Genomic DNA, 17,379 nt, shown 5'->3' with positions numbered 1-17,379 from the left:
GCCACACCTGCTCCTCCTCTCAACAACAACAACAACAACAACAATAATAATAATAATAATAATAATAACAATAACAATAATAATAATAATAATAACAATGATAATGATAATAACAATAATAATTATAATAATGATAATAATAATAATGATAATAATAATAATGATAATAATAATAACAATGATAATAACAACAATAATAATGATAATAATAACAATAATAATAATAATGAACACCAAATTATCATCTTCCGTCCTGTCCACTACCACTAGAGTTAATTATCTTTATTATGTCAGATAATCTCCATACAGTTGTTCAGCTGATGTGTTCGGTCTCTTTGCCACATCTTTGTGCCAGTCTAATTATTTGTCTGAGTATCAGGTCGTTATATTAACAGTAGGAGCCTGTGATGACATTACAATCTGTGTGTGCTATTTCACCTTTTTAAAATAAACCAATGAGCTGTATAACCGTCTTATATTGGTCAAAACACTGCAAACCCTTAAATGTTTTTATTTTTTATTTTACATCATTTTGTGGCATGTTCACATACAGTTTATAACACGATGTTGTTACTCAGTTCTTGATCTCAAAGCTTATTAGAGTTGTGAAGTTTTATTCATTCATGAGAAACACAAGCTTATACAAACAGAGAAAATGCACTAAAATCTAGCATACAAAGAAAAGAAAACTATCAAAAATAGAGTTCTTTAATATACATCAATGTGATTAATAATTATTAGTTACATGGCAGAATTAATAAGCTACACATTAAGTATTCTCAGGCAAAGGTCCATGTCAGGTGTGCGTTTCCACTGAGGCCCGTCGGTTTGTACGAAGCCCAGACGTTTATCTGTGATCGGCGTTACATCCCAGAACAAACATAAATACATGTAGAAAATATTAGATGTTTTTGTGTAGCAGTAAATCAGGCAAACACTTTCCTTGTTTAGTCTCCTGTCATTAATTTATACTGTGTATATATTGTATATATATATGTTTCTGTGTGTTGTGTGAGATCCTGATACGTTTCCCCAGTTTGTCAGTACATTATGAAGAATTTGCAGGTTTGCAGCAAATGTCATGTCTGATATCTGATGAGGTGCGATGAAGAACTGGTTGTACAGAAAGTCTAAATACAAATTTTTGGATAAAAAAGGGTCACACTAGAAAATGATTGATGAAGAGTGTCGATCTAACTTCTAAATAAAAGTAAAAATACTGACAGGACGACTCTCTAACACCACAAACAGTAACTTTAAACTCAGATCAGTTCGCTTAAACTGTTTTTGGCTTCGCTGAGCTAAAAACTTCAGCTCAGAGCAAATGTTGACGTTAAAGGGACAGTTCACCCAGAAGTTTCCATCTAGATTGTTTTAGTGTGAGTTGCAGAGTTTTTTGGCCGTAGAGATGTCGACCTAAGTACATTTACTCAAGTAAATTAAAATCACTCCAGTAATCAAAACTATACGTATAATTTACTTTTACTTGTACTTTTGATACTTCAGTAAATTTAATATCAGATACTTTAAGACTTTTACTCGAGTACTATTCATACGAGTGACTTTACGTACATCTCTACCTCCGATATCTGCAAAACTCCCACCAAAACAATCCAGACGGATCAGTATCACCACAGATAAAATATGTATTATTGACTGTTGGGGTGAACTGTCCCTTTAAGTTAAAAATGTGAGCAACAACAGATGGTATCTTGTGCCTGACAGTTCATGAGCTGGCATCACAAACCAGAACATGATCGGGTCCAATGGTGTCGACTTGTTTGTGTTCAGATGTTCAGATCAGACGGTCCATCGTGCTCAGAACTGTCAGACACTAAACATGTATTATTAAATGTGTTCATACACACGATGATACTCTGATTCATCTTTCAGAGCATTTTATGTTACAAAATAACATTTTTAATTTGAGCTGAAGGAGCAAACTTTGTCCCAAATGATGATTAATGTTGATTATAATACACATATTCTTTTTTTTGTGTTGTGTCTAAATGTGAAAGTATTCAGGATGTCAGTCTTTGTCCTCCTGTCCTCGTCCTCGTCCTCTGCCTGTACAGGATGTGTTGTCCATGACAGTCTCTGTGTCCTCAGGGGACTAGAGGGGAACCTCAGGAGGGTTGTTCCTCCTCACCCGGGCTTTCCTGCTCTCCTGTTTCAGCTTCAGAGTGCGGAGCTTCTGCTGCCGGCGTTTCTCGCGGTACCACAGCTGCTCGCAGTACTCGTCCACGCTCAGACTGTTGGCCCCCACCATGTGCAGGTCTTTGTAGCTCCTCAGATGAAGCTGCTGAGGATGCTGCGGCAGCCACGAGTTCCTGTGTCCCGGCAGCGGAGGTGGTGGATGAGCGGGACCCGACTGACCGAGAAACCCGGCGACCCCAGCCGGGTTGATCTTCCCGACGACCACGGGGCCCGGGTGGTTCTGGGTGTGGGTCTGCTGGTAGCGGGCTGGGTGGAGATTGTCGTTGGAGATGATGTGAACGCGGTATCGGGCCAGGACCTGCCTGTAGGAGTGCTCCTGGCTGGTGCAGGTGTAGAGGCCTGCGTCAGCCAGCTGCAGGCGTTGAACCAACAACCCCCGCTTCATGTGGAGGGAGCGGTTGTCGTCACTCCGAGGAAGCTTAGAGACAAAAAGACAGAGGAGAGGATGATGTTCATGTCAGCTGATTCTCTTGAAAGGACACCCCTCTAAAGATTTAAAAGGTTTAATCTGTAAGTCATGGCCAGAACTGGAAGGTAGCTCCAAAACGATCAGGGGCAGCATCACCACAGTGACCCACAGCTGCTGCTCACTGCTCACTTTGCTGTAGCTAGCAGCTGTTGGCTTATTAGCTCTGTTAGCTGATAATGTTCCTCAATTTTTTCAATAGTTTAAACTAAAATTCTGTCCAAACTTTACACTTTGCCCCTTTAAACCAGCCGATACACACGGATCGATTACTGAACGGGCCTCATGGCACAGAGCCCTGGGGGTCAGGGGTCACCTGGACCTGAGCCTCCGTCTGAAGTGACTTAACATCTTCAGATCTGTACCGAGAGGTGACCTCATTTTAACATAAAGCTGGTAACTCTGCATCTATACTCATACAAAGTAGTCAAATAATCCAAAATCTGCAGAGAAAAGTTTGTTGCCAGCGAGAAACAAACAGATAGTTGATAAAAACATCTTATAACGCTCAATATCAGACACGAGGACGAAGAAAGCAGCATTCCAGTGAAAGGACTAGTTTTTAGACAATTTTACTTTTTCCATTAGCAGATTTATTTTCTATCTATTAAAAGCATAAACAGTTTATATTCATCGTTTTTTGACAGATCTTTTCTGAAGTCTGCTGAGACACTCAGTATTAAACCCTGTGACTCACCTCCCTGCTTTCCTGCGTCTGACTGACAGTTTGCTGCTGGCTGTCTGGTGGCTGCACCGTCCACCTGACCTCCGCCCGGGGCGACCGGGGGAGACACTCCAGGAAGGTGGAGTTCCCCTCCACTCCGTACACCACCTTCACCTCCACCGAGTCCGAATCTGACGGAGCAGCAGAGAGAAAGTTTATCAAGTGTTCAGAAATAGACACAACATATTAACATGTCATACAAACATTTTATCATTTCCTTCCTTGTAATCATCATTACTGTCACAAATCTGTCTGGGAGGCAGAGAAAGCTGCAGTTACACAAGACAACCTGTAGAGAGCGCCAAACTTCTGCCTGCAGCACAGAGCAGAAGGTATAACTGAATATCCTCAGTAGGTTTTTATATTATAGACGTTCAGAGACTGTGCAGGGATATTTCATAATAAAGTATGAATAATAATAATGATGGATAGTAATGAATAACACTGAAGAGAGTGTACAATACATACCGGACCAATCATCAGTGATGGAATGTAACTCAGTACATTTACTCAAGTACTGTACTTAAGAACAATTTTTGAGGTACTTGTACTTTACTTACTTTACTTAATACTTAAGTATTCCATCTCCTGCTGCTTAAAACTTTCTCTTCATTAAATTCCCAAATTTTACTTTTAACTATTTTATAAACTTTAGTTACTAGTTACTTTGCTGATTACATGCTGTATCAGAGCCAGAGCAACATTTTTATTTTATTTATTTTATTGCCAATCAGACGACCCAAAGTTTACTGCATATACAAACATGTAAATATGTGTATGTAGCATTTACTTGTACATTTATTTTGAGATATTTTAAGACTTTTACATCAACTTCTCTTTAATAAAGATGACTTTCACTTTTACCAAACTAATATTTTAAAAGGATTTCTTTACTTTTACTCAAATATGACTTTCAGGTACACTGATGACGGTCTAATTGTACCTACCTGCAGTCAAAATCAACACATTTGAAAGTTTTGTACTAACAGGAAATGATTCAACTCATGCAAAGTGCCAATTAAACCTCAAACATACACATCAGAATATTCTTCAATCCATGTAATGTTTCTTCTGTTCTGTTCGTTCCTGAACGACTTTGTTCTATACCAGTCTTTATGAAATGATGTGAGCCTCTCTGGGTGTATCCTGGTGTTTTTCCTGCCTCAGGGCAGCCAGTCACCAGTGGTATTAGGTTTTGGCACGACAAGCACGCTGCATGCTTCGAGGCTCACTGACGCTGAGTAGATTAACTCCTTAGGTATTTACATCTGGCATCGAATGACAAGACATTTTTTGATACTGGATAGTATCGAGGCAATACCGTCTGTGTTCAATACCCAGCCCTACATTAGCAGTCAACTTATCTACTTACAGTCACATTATGTATTCAGAACCTGCTTAGATTTACAGCTACTGGATCTGGGATGCAGAGATTGATTGCAAACAGACGACACCCTCAACACACTGAACATTTTTCTTTCCACAGACGGATCTGAAAACTGAGTCGCTCATAAAACAAACATCCTCGTCCGATCATCTCTTATTTGGTCCTTTCAGACATTTTAAACATTTTTTGCATCACATATATGTGAGATCATAAAATAAGGATCGTCCTCTTTAAGTCACTCAGATCCAAAATCAAACACAGTCACAGATTTATGCAGATCTCTGCCGGAGCCGAGCAGCCGAGCAGCCGACTGTGACGTCCTACATTCCAGCCCTGCAGTGGTACTTATAATACGTGATCAATCACAGAGTGTGTGTGCGAGTGGAAGTCCTCTGTGTTCAGGACGTACCAACACAGCTGGTTGTTCATTATGTAACTGATGGCAGAGAGGAAACCCTTACCGTCCTCTGTGACTGGACACTGACTCCAGGGGTCTCCGTACTTCACATCCTGCCTCCGCGCCCGCCTGACACACACACACACACACACACACACACACACACACACACACACACACACACACACAATTAGAATAAGTCTGTTGTGTATATACTTTTCTAACATAACTGTTGCTTTAACGTTTTGAGTCTCTCCCCTCTGGCAGGAGGCTGCGGTCCATCAGAACCAAACCCTCTCGCCATAAGAACAGTTTCTTCCCATCTGCAACTTCCAGATCATCATCAGACCCGTGACCCCAACTTTTTCAGTTACAGTTGATAGTTATGACTCATCAATGTCTTGGGTCTCAAACCTGCCCTCTGTCGTCTCAGTGTTTTTATGGTCGGGCCTCGAGTCGTCTTGATCAGCTTGTAAACTGTCTGATTCGTTCTTGTTTCTACCAGCTGAGTTATATCACTTCACTCAGCTCCACTGTGCCGAGAGCTCGATTAGAGATGATTATTGATGCATTTATTTCCCTCTCGTCCTGATTATCGCTTACAAGTAGTCCGAAATGCTTGTTGACTTTTTGTTTTGTCTCTTGGTTTTGGCTGGTTGCTTTCATATATCTGTTGTTTGAGCCTCTTATTGGTTTTTCTTCTTTATTTCTCTTGTGAAGCTCTTTGTGACGTCTGCTCTTAAAAGGCGTTTTATTAATAAACTTATTCTACTTTTTGCTAAAATAAACATGCTAATTAATGTAGGTTACTGAACGTATACAGAGCGATGGCCCAGTAGACAGCAGACTCATCAGTTAAGGAGCCGCCGACAGCAGCAGATTCGGGTTGTCTTTAGATAAAGTTGTATAACAGCATTAAATCCTCCTCCTCTCTGTTGTTACTGGGCTTCTGCCGCCTCCTCAGGGGTGAAAATATGAAGCTACTGCGATTATGAATGAGGACACACTGAGCAGGAACAGACTATGAAAATACTGAGTGTTGTTTCAGCCACAGTAAAGAGTGTTGTCACGTCTCCTTCTCCTTCTCGTCCGACCTCTCTCAGTCGCTTTCTGACCCTGCTTCCCTCCTGCAGCCCCTCCTTCCTTCAGACCGAAACACATCTGAAGGTCGCTCCACACATTTATACATTTATTCGTCCTTCGCTCACTTTGTCGTGAACTCGATCACCACAGTTCAGGAGGCAGATGTTCATATTAAATCTGTATCTCCTGGTGGTGATCCTCCGGTGTGTCTCCCTGTCCGTTACCTCTTGCTGGTGGGGAAGAACCTGGAGCAGGTCTGTCCGTCCCAGGAGCAGTACGGGTCTCTGGCCAGGCAGCACTCAGCGCAGTCGGACCCGTACAGCTCACACCTCTGGAGCCCCAGCTGGGCCACACCGAGCTCACTGGACACGTACAGCTGTTGCTGTGGAGGAGAGAGAAAACCAAGAGGAGGGAAAGAGTTTCATTACATTTTTATAGATTCAACAAACCTTCAGTCACTGGAGTTTAAGTCTTTGACTTTGGAGCGATGGAGCCATAACAGATATATGTTAAACTCTCAACATCTTTATCTTTGAGTTAATTTATCATTGAGTGTCTCAACAGAAAATGTAGTTTGAACAAAATTTGTCCCATGTTTGTTTTATTCTTATTATGAATGAGGAGACATGAGTCGTAGACAGGTCGACCTACTCTCTTGGTTGACAGCTCCATGCTCAGGATGGGAGACGGACTCTGCAGGATAGAAGAGACAATGAATGAATGTACACACCATTACAAACCATTAATACATTCAGAATGACATTTATACATATAACTGTTGATATGTATGATGTCCCTGATGAAGAGGAGAAGAAATCAGACAAAGTCAAGAGACAATCTGAAAATCTTTGAGAGAGAGTTTAAAGAAAGGCTTTTGGGTGAGAGAGAGTGGGAGACAGATGAGATGTGTTGTCTCTTCCCATTCAGTAATAATGGCATGTTTCATTATAATGTACTAATGGCATACAAACACATGGAAGCTGAGGAAGGTACTTCATGTTTTAATGCTGTTTATCACAAGATCAGAAGTTAATATTTCTGATTAACTCGATACAGCTGAGCTCATTTTTCTCGTGATAATGGGTTGAGTTGCCTCGTTATCTTCTGAGAACAAAAGGCAGATTTCTCAAGATGACAAATACATTTAAAACGGGAAAAAAAGCTTTTCTGGTTCATTTTAACTGAACAGTTCAGTAATCAGCAGGCTCACTGAAGTGTGCTCGCCTGTGAAGCTGCAGCTGGGCTGGTCTTCTCCTTACATTTATCTCACTTCTCAGCACTTTCTGCCTGTTAGACCTGGATGGAAGTAAGTCTGATGTGTTGATCACTAAACTCCTTGATCCAACTTTTTCAGCTTAAATCAGTTGCTGACTCTTGATCTCTTTGGTAAAGACTGTAACTAATAAGAAGGCATTCAGCTCTTAAGTTTGACACAGACACCAGCAGCATTACTCTTTCAGAAAACTGATATTTCATCCCTGCAGAGGTGCAGGAATGCTTCAGAGCTGCATTAAACGCTGCCGCTGGCTTTGAGGTCAAGGCAGCTACTGAGAGCAGAAATCTAATGAGTCTCTTTCTTCCTTCGGAGGACTAAATTACCCCACAGCTCCATTTTTCTGGCCCACTGACTTGTTCCAGCGCTTCACAAAGGGAGTAAATGACCCCTGACCACTCTGAGAGGAGGGGTCGGACCGGAGGAGGAGGGAGAGATGAAGGAGGATGAAGGAGGATGAAGGTATCTTTACAGTGATCTGATCCCCGTGTCCTGCCACAGCCAACAAACTGACCGACCAACGCTTCTCTTTGAAACCCAGTCAGGGCCTGTCAGCCTCCTCTGGCTCCGACCCAACACTCAGTGGAGAGAAGAGTATGAAATAAACACTGCAGTTTATCAAACGGCTGTACGGTCGGTGCCAGCTGGTCCCTGTTTGTGCGTGAGGCTGGTGGAAATGGGTTAGTTCCTGTTTGAATCTCGGTTATCAGAAAACAGACAATGAACGTCTGGTTTCCTGTTTGTTTGTGGCTTTTTTCACATGTTGTTTTCTGTCTCTGTTCCTTCCCTTCACCTGCGCTCGGTTTGAAGCTCCCTCAGCCTGGTTTCCTCACGTTATTATGTCTTCTCTCACTTCTTGCATTCATCCTCTCTTCTCTTCTCTTCTTCCATTTTATGTCCTATTTTGGCCTTTTTCTCTCATTTTTCTCTGCCCTCCTCTCTCGGCTCGCTCCTCTCACGTCTTCCCTCTTAGCTTATTTACACAGAGGACCTTGGGAAATATGCGCCCCGTTATCTGTTATTCAGTTTAGTGGAGTTATTCCAGACAAAATATGTTCCACTGGAAACATCACATGCTGCAGCGCTGGCAGATGGGCACCGGGAGACACCAAAAACAAGCTCTGTGATTTTAGCCATAAAAGTCCTGTGAAGCTTCAACGTTCAGATAAAAACCTTCCTGACTGAACGTGTTCACCATGATTCAGGTAAAGCAGATGTTCACCGACAGGTTCACACATGCAACTTCATATAAAAAGTCTTGTAGCTGCACATTTGTGTCATTTCTAGTCAAAAATATCGTTATACTCATGACACAATCACTTAGAAATATTTATATTAACAAGCAACAAACACTGTGTATTCATTGTTAATTATTTCTGAAGTTTTTTCCAGTGATCAAACTTTATTGACAGCTGTGTCTCACCTGGAAGACGGTCAGCTCCTCCAGGATGATCTCCTCTGTGTCCCAGTTGTCTTTGACGACTGACACTGCCTTCACCACCTTCCCATCATCTGGAAAACACAAAAACATCATGTCATTACACACATACTGTCATATACTGGTGCACACACGGGAGTTTTATTGAATCCACTGAGTAGAGAAGCTCTGATGTATTACAAAACCACACAGAAACAAAATATTGGTTTATTAATATTCAGGCGTCTGAATCCTGACTGCCCTCGCTCAAGACATCTTGTTTCATGTAAATTATCTCATTTTTGTAGCTGCTTGTCCAGTGAACACGTCCTGAAGAATATAAAGCAGCTGCACCAGGATCTTTCTCTGGATTGTCAGCTTTATAGAGGCTCGACATCAACTTCTTGATAAATCTAGGTAAGTCTGGCTCCACCTCAGGACCTCCTCAATGCTCTTTGGCACATCACATCACAGCTGTTTGGACGGCATATCAGAATTTTTGTTCTATTGAATTTAAATATCGTGTTGAGTTGAATAAGAAATAAGTAGGCAATAAAGATTTACTTTAAAAAAACACTGAAAGTAACTTCCGTGGTGTCCAACAGCTATAAATTATAACATTTGGTTCGTGTGATCTCAAAAAGTTTCCACTTACAAAGTTGGGATAACTGAATCAGTAAGTTGTAAGAATGGATGCTGCAAAGGTTTTTTTTTTCTAAAGTCACTAAACATTCAGTAGTGGTAACCATGGAGACGGAGGAATCCAGATACTTAATGTACACAATGTAAAAAACTTCAGGGAGGATTTACGAGATATTGTCTGATACAAGTACTGCACACAGCAGCTGTTACAGTGAAACTACACACTGCATGTAACCACTGTAATGCATGCACACACACACACACACACACACACACACACACACACACACACACACACACACACACACACACACACACACACACAATGTCAGGATGCTCCCAGGGAACCTAACAAACCTCATAAACCTTGGCGAACCAACTGTGGGAAATCTCCTTTGTGTGTGTGTGTGTGTGTGTGTGTGTGTGTGTGTGAGTTTATGTATGTGTGTATCTACAGATGACTTTGTCAAACAAGCCATCCCAACGTGGACTTATGATGTATGTATTTGTCTGTGGCCTTTGTAATGTTTTAAATAAAGATACAGATTAAATCTGGTGACTTTGTGTTTGTTCTCTCTGGCAGCAGCAGGACGGTTTCCTCCTCTCCGACCTCGACTCCGAGTCTCGACCCAAATTAAGAGTAAGCTGAGGTGGAAAAGTTGGAAAATGGTCCTGAACGAGCAGCTGCTGATGAGTCTCTTTAAAAAATGTATGTGTCCCACACAAGTTCATCATTAAACAGGATCTGATCTTGAAAAATAAACGTACTTTGAGTGAAAACATTAAATCATATCATCATCTTTAAACGCCTTGTGTTGAAATCCACTGCAGGTGTTTGTCACCTCGTCTGTTCAAGTTCATCTCCTCCCTTATTCAAGCAGTGCTCGAGCCAGGCAGGAGAAAGCAGCCAAGAACAAGATGATGAGGATATTAACTCTCCTCTCCAGAATAAATCAGCAGTGTGGAAAAGACGAGTCATCTCACTCATCGGTCCACTAACTTCTGGCTGTCACTATTGCAATATCATCAGGTGCTCTGTGTCAGGCTGAAATTCAACCCCGGTGCGTTAAGTCAGGAAATGCAGTGACTTAAACCAACAGTGAGTAAGAAAAAGTTTAAATAATATGTGTGATTTGTTCAGCTATGAGGAAGAGCAAAAATCTGCTAGCTGTGAGGCCAATTTATGCAATGCAAAGTGCAACAGGCTTAAAGGAGACCTGAGCATTTCTTGCAGTGTTTTATATGTTCTTGCGCACATAAAAGATCTTGAAAAAATCTTGAAAGGGAAAAAGGTTAAAGTCAGCACCAAGAAAGCTCCTCTTTCCCAAAAAAAACCCCCAAAATGAAACATCTTGTCAGTTTTCTTTCACAGCCAAAAGCAGAAAAGAAAGGGGTGGCAGCTTCTTCTGTAACTGACTGTGTTGAATGGGCAGAGGCTGGCGTTTCATATTGATCATATCATCATAGCAAATATCCTTTCATTGTCTTAAGAATTAATGTATTATCCCACCTTGATGAAACTGATGATTTACACCTCTATGAGGCAGTCAGTTTTAGTCTTAAATTCAATGTATAATTGAACATCGTCTGCGTAAGCTTTTATCATCTGTGTAACTTTTCTAGGAAAAAACCTTTTAGAGTTTAAACAGCAATATTAATGGGCTTAATGTGCTTAAAACTGACTTGGAAAGCCACAACTCAACTCAGAGCATGACCTCAGAGTGACCTGACGACGTTTCAGAAGTATATTTTATTTTTTAGAATAAACCAAGTTGACGTTAGCACGTGGCTTCATGCTCATGATGTATAAAGAAGGGACATTATCTATCCTCACTAATTCAGCAGACCTGAAGACGAGTCCAAAGGCTCATCCCGGTCATATGGAGTAAAAAAAAATCAGAACAGTTGAAAGAGCAGAAAGAGCATTTATCAGGCAGGTAGATGTGCAGTTGATGGGGAGATGAGAGATGTTGGAGAGGAATCCACTTAGAGGAGATCTATGGAGCCGTGGGAGCACCTCTGGCCCCGCGGCCTGTCACCAGCAGTTAAATAACCTCCACCATTAATCACACGCACGCACACACACACACACACACACACACACACACACACAATCACCTACATACAGCCTCAGACACACACACACCAGGTTACTGCAGCTGGTGGAACGCAAAGAAGAAAACACATCGGCAACCACACACAGACACACACACACACAGACACACACTTACAAAGACCAGACACACTCAGGAACTCACTCACCCCGTCAGAAGTGTTGCTTTGGGATACAACAGTAAAAGTCTCCGTTCGTCACCTTCAGAGGTTTGTAACAATGGTAATGAATGACCGCAGATGTTTACACACAACAAACGAGCAGACGAACACTCAGTCGTCATGAAAGACATTTAATTATGTGCTCGGGCTGAAATATGAAGTTGTTGAAAGATGTTTTAACTCATATTTTCTGCAAAAAAAATAAGAACTGTTGACGTTGGAAAAACCCAGACAGGTTCTGAAGGTATTTCCTGAAGCCTGAAAGACTCTCCCAACAATCTGGATGGAAAAATATAAAACTTTTTTTACAGAATTAAAAAGCTTTTTAATCATTTTCTCAAGGTATGTCTGTGTTTCCTGTTCAGGAAGCCAGTAATCACAAAGTGTTGTGAGAGAGACGCGGAAGATTCTGATTCTCTCAGCGACTGCAGGAATGTTTTTGTGCCAGTCGACACCTTAAAGCATCAAAAAAGATAATAAAGTGAGTGTGTTGAGGTCTGAAGTTTGTTTTTTCAGTGTTTAGTTTTTAATCACCAGTGGCTGTGTATCTCCTTCTATTCTGTTTCTCTGTTTTTCTGTGTTTTGAAGATCAGCGCTCTGTCCACAGTTTCCCCCCTCCATGTCTTCTACCACCACATCTATCAACATTAACCCTTCACTCTGTCCTCCGTCTAATTTCTTTTAAATCCCTCGTCGTTTTTATAAGAAAGCTTTTGTCAGGGTGTTTCCATGCCATCCCATACATCTGCGTCTGTTGTCTTTGTCCACTCGTGCTTTTCTTGTGTGTTTTTCTTTCCCTTTGGTCAGAAAAGAGCCACAGAAGTTCTCCTGTGCAATACAAGTCTCTTCTCCATCATGTCTGTATTTGTGAAAGGTCCTTTTGTGGACATCTATTCTGTAGTCTAGTGTATTTTTATTTCAGTCAACCACTTGTTCCCTCCGCTTCTGACTTAAATTGCCGTAAAAACTGAATTTCTCTGGTACAGGATCAAGAACATTTGAAACATATTGATTTATTACCTCAGACTACAGTTCAACTGACAATTGAACTGCTTTCATCCAAACAATTCAACCACTCTCAAATACTTACTAGAGGACTGACATTTCAACTAATTAAAACAATCTTATTTTAAGTTAAGTTTCCAGTTTGTCTTTTCCTTTAACGTCTCCTTCTCCTTCCCTTCTCTTCCTCACCTGTGCCCAGGTGTAAGACATCATAAGGTCCTTCCTCAGCGTCCACCCTGTCCACTACGACCCTCTTCAACATGTAGGCGGCGTTGACCTTGGTCAGGATGGGTCTGCCGCCCAGAGGCAGGACGGGCTCCCACATGAGCTGGTGCTGCCGCATGAAGCTCACCACCTCGTCTGGGAAGTCCTTGGTGGACTTGTGGAGAGCGTCGTAGGTCTCGCTGGGACACTGGAGGACAATTCAGAGGAATATTGTGAGCAACAGGTGGTTAAATGTCAAATAAGCTCGAGGTTTACAGTTAAAATAAGCTATTAAAGAAAAGTCTCAGAGATAGGAGATACCAAATCTTTCATGTGACACGAACAGATGATTTCCTCTGAGCCTTCTCATCATCTTTATCACAAACAGAGTCTCTATGTCAGGACTCCTTCTGGTGTAATCTTCTGTAAACCTTTATTAGACAGATGTTGTAACGTATCATGAGATTATTGTCTCGCAATGTATTCATTATCGCAGAATAGCTGTATCGTGACACTATCGTTATCTTGGGCAACGTATCGTGAGTCGAATCGTATCATGAGTTACTCTGAGAAGCAAAAACTTCCCAGACAAACTTAAAAATTTGACTTTTCCAAAAGCTTTAAAAAAGCATGTCAGATACAGATGTTTCAGACTCTTTATCTTAGAGCACCTGATTATATTCCCACAAGCTCAGAACAAAAGCAACACCAGAAACTTTCACACCTTCCAGAAATATTTAAAAAATTAGAAATAAAAAAGATGGCGGTGACGAACAGATGGCGGACAGAGGAGAGGAGAGGAGCGTGATGTCAGGGCGGATGGGAAAGTTGCTGTGAAAAAATGACTTTCAGATGTTGATTTGTCGAGAGAGTCAGATATTTCCCCCGAGGAAAAGGAAACATAAGAAAGATGAAAGATGCACAGCGGGAGAGACGGATCTGTTGAGGAGATGAGATGAAGATTGATGAACTAGATGGAACAAATGTGCAGCACAGCGACTTCAAGTCGACATTATGGAAGCCATTAGTTTCTGATCAGTGAGTCAGTGATCAGAGGTTGTGACTGTTTGAACCTCTACACCTTCCACACACACACACACACACACACACACACCCTGACCTCCTCTATAATCAGCCTCATGATACAGATCCAGAGCACAGAGAGGTGAATTCCCCAGCAGGGAGGATGAAATAACACCTGACGCACTCAAACACTAAAACCTCGGCCCTCCTGACAAGTTGAGGCTTCCCAGAGGAGTTCACCGCCGCGCCGTTAAATCAGCAGAGTTTGACCCTCGCACAGCTTCATCGGCCTGTTTTCATTAGACCGGTGTGTTTGGAGTCTGATCTCACAGGAAATTCTTCACGCAAACATAAATACCGTCCTGTCGTCGCCGTATTTACAAAGAATTATGGAGCGTGAACTTTAATAAGCAAGTCACCAACACCTTACTCTATCCTTAAAGGGACAGTCCACACAAATTATTGAAAATGTAATTTGTTTGCTTGCAGAAAATGTTGTTTTCAGTGACACTTTGACATTCAGCTAAAAGTCCCTTGTAGTACATTTAATGAAGTGATTTGTTTTGTTTTTTGTAAGATATAATAAAAATGTGCAGTTTTTGAAGGTTGTGTTTGTGAGAATACTTGAGTGTCTGTTTGTACTCACAGTGCCGGGCCTCGGATAGGGGATGCGGCCCTTGTACTCGACCCAGCGATAGTCGGGACCTTCTTTATGGGCAAACGGTCCGTTGAAAGCGGCTCTGATAGACGCCATCGAGAAGACACACACCGCAGAGCCACGAAATATAGAGCTGCAGGAGAAAAGAGGAGGAAGGGATGTTAGTTTGGGTGGAAGAGTCGGGGAGGGAGGAAAAAAAACAGAAACGATACAGTAGAAAGAGGAAAGTGATGAGGAGGAGGGAGAGATGGACCAATTTAATCACAATGTGCAGTAAAAAGTTTACACTGAACAGGGATGCTGACAACCAATAATGAAAAAGAAGGACAGAAAAGGATGAAAGAAGGTGGAGAAGAAGATAAAACAGTCAGTAAGGAAGGATAACGGAAGGAAGAGAGGAAGGATGGATGAGTGAGTGAACGAGGGAGCAGAGGAGAGAGAACAGAGGAGGGAGTACTTTATTACATCAGGGCTACAATAACACAACCCGCTGGGCCTCTTCACCTTTGACCCTGACACCCACCCACACCTGACCTCCGACCCTCCGACCTGCTGGGCGTGCACGTGTCGGCTGTGAGTGTGCATGTGAAGGAGGAGGTGCTGATCCGTCTACAGACACTTCCTGCTGTTGACTTTATGCTGTGATAACACTGAATGCATCTCACCTGGATGTGCTGAAGACACCGTAGATGGTCGGGTTCTGAGGGTCCTTGGTCTCCAGAACAAAGACGTCCTCTAGAAAAACACAGTCACGGCTTTAAAACTCAACATGTTCTTTGAATCTAAAGATGTGACACTTCATGACACTCAGACGTCATTTTATTTTGACAACCGTTTATCTCATTCTCTAGTGTTTCTGTCTCATGACCAGACTGTAATAACAAATAAAGTTTAATTGATTGATTTGGCAAACGTCTCAAAGAGCAGGAAACACTTGGCTTTCTCTCTACATTGTTGAGAACTGACCTGCCTAATTTCATAAAAGTGAGAAACAATAAATAATTCACCATAGAGCACAAAGACTTATTCAGAGGGAGTTTACAGCTCGGTCAACTGGGGTGAGAAGAGACGAGGGAGGAGGACAGAGGGAAGGAAAGGAGGGGACGGGTCCGTCCTTTCTTCAGAGTTGAAGAAGAGTTGAAGTATCAAAGGTCTGTTCCTGAAGAGAAGCAAGACAGGAAGGAAAAGGAGGAGACGTGTTACCGAGCTCATCGAACTGCGTGTCGACTCCAGACGGACCGGGGACAGAACAGACCAGCCGGGCTTTGAGGAAGGTGGTCCAACGGTTGATCAGACTCCTCTTCCCCCCGACGTCATTCTGGACGGAGGGACAGAAGAGAGGGGAGGGATGAGAGATAAATCACTGGGAGGGCAGAGACTTTGCCTCTCTACATGACTTTGTCCTTGAGTTTTGTCTTAGTTATACACTAAGCAGCAACACATCCCTGTCTGTCTGTCTGTCTGTCTGTGTGTCTGTCTGTCTGTCTGTCTGTCTGTCTGTCTGTCTGTCCGTCTGTGTGTCTCTACCTTGCAGACTCGAGCCACGCGGCTGTAAACCCTCTTGTCCCACTGCCCGGCCTCCACCGCCCGCTCCTTGAAGAAGAAGTAGACTTTGTCGTCGTCCGGGCTGTGAGTGTCCGGGATGGAGAAGGAGCCCACGAACTCCGGCTCTGAGAGGGAGACGGGACAGTGTTAACTCATCGAGGAACATGAGGGAAGAGCAAGAAGTAAAAGAAAGACGGAAAATACCAGTTGGGTGTTGGACAGATGGTAGACGTGGTTAGGTTATTTATTATTACCGTTGAGCCAGTTGTGATCGTAGGCTTCAGTCCGGATGTAATGTTGACTGCTGCCCCACACAGACGTACGGAAGATCGCAGCATTGGCTCCCATGAAATCTACTGAGGTACCTGCATACAGTTCACCATCTAGAGAGGGAGGAAGGAAGAAAGAAAGAAAGAAAGAAAGAAAGAAAGAAAGAAAGAAAGAAAGAGTATGAGAGCGTTGCACCATCATTTGTTTTGTCCAACATGTTCTCGTCCTGAGTGAAGGAGTAAATATTTACAGACTGTTGCATCTCTCTGTGTTCGGTTCTGTCTGTGTGAGCAGGCATCACGACTAAATGATCGAATGATTAAAGTCATGAAGAACAATATCCAGAGATTGTGCGACCATTCTCCTGAGCAGCACATTGTTCTGCATTTACATTTTAACACAACATTTGTACAGAAAATCTGAGTGCGTGTCGACCATCAGGAAGGACGTTATGGTTCTGTTCTTTATGATTTATTGATATTCACATTGATTGTTTTATTCAACCAAAAGTCTGAAACCCAAAAGTATTTAATTTGTTATTATATATGAAAAAAGACAAACCCTCAGAGTTGAGAGCTGATACGAGTGAAAGTTTTTGATCGTTTCAAATTCTTGTTGCAGGTTTAAATCATTTATAGAAGACAGATCAAAGTTATAAGATTACAATGTTTAACGTTACAACTGCTGAAATAAATGAGTTTAACAGACTGAATATGGAGCATTACTCATGTTTGTCCCTTCAGTGAGGCTGCAGCACAGTTTGTATGAAGGTCAATGTAACAAGTGCCACTCGA

General features: G+C 42.1%; 1 protein-coding gene across 1 annotated transcript in view; it reads right to left on the bottom strand.

Moving 5' to 3' along the window:
* Nucleotides 1-500: 500 nt before the first annotated feature.
* LOC140997913 (semaphorin-3D) overlaps nucleotides 501-17,379 on the bottom strand; it is a 72,430-nt gene continuing 55,551 nt past the window's right edge. The window contains exons 7-18 of the mRNA XM_073467998.1: nucleotides 16,570-16,698; nucleotides 16,298-16,440; nucleotides 15,974-16,088; nucleotides 15,436-15,505; nucleotides 14,759-14,903; nucleotides 13,075-13,297; nucleotides 8,971-9,059; nucleotides 6,926-6,967; nucleotides 6,499-6,656; nucleotides 5,256-5,320; nucleotides 3,381-3,538; nucleotides 501-2,635 (exon numbers count right to left, since the gene is read on the bottom strand). Coding sequence (XP_073324099.1) covers nucleotides 2,114-2,635; nucleotides 3,381-3,538; nucleotides 5,256-5,320; nucleotides 6,499-6,656; nucleotides 6,926-6,967; nucleotides 8,971-9,059; nucleotides 13,075-13,297; nucleotides 14,759-14,903; nucleotides 15,436-15,505; nucleotides 15,974-16,088; nucleotides 16,298-16,440; nucleotides 16,570-16,698 — 1,859 coding nt within the window. The 3' untranslated portion in view covers nucleotides 501-2,113. The remainder of the gene's footprint in view (nucleotides 2,636-3,380; nucleotides 3,539-5,255; nucleotides 5,321-6,498; nucleotides 6,657-6,925; nucleotides 6,968-8,970; nucleotides 9,060-13,074; nucleotides 13,298-14,758; nucleotides 14,904-15,435; nucleotides 15,506-15,973; nucleotides 16,089-16,297; nucleotides 16,441-16,569; nucleotides 16,699-17,379) is intronic.

Source organism: Pagrus major, chromosome 6 (genome assembly GCF_040436345.1).
Source record: "Pagrus major chromosome 6, Pma_NU_1.0".
In the NCBI taxonomy this organism is placed as follows: Eukaryota; Metazoa; Chordata; class Actinopteri; order Spariformes; family Sparidae; genus Pagrus; species Pagrus major.
This window is presented reverse-complemented; position numbering and strand designations above follow the sequence as displayed.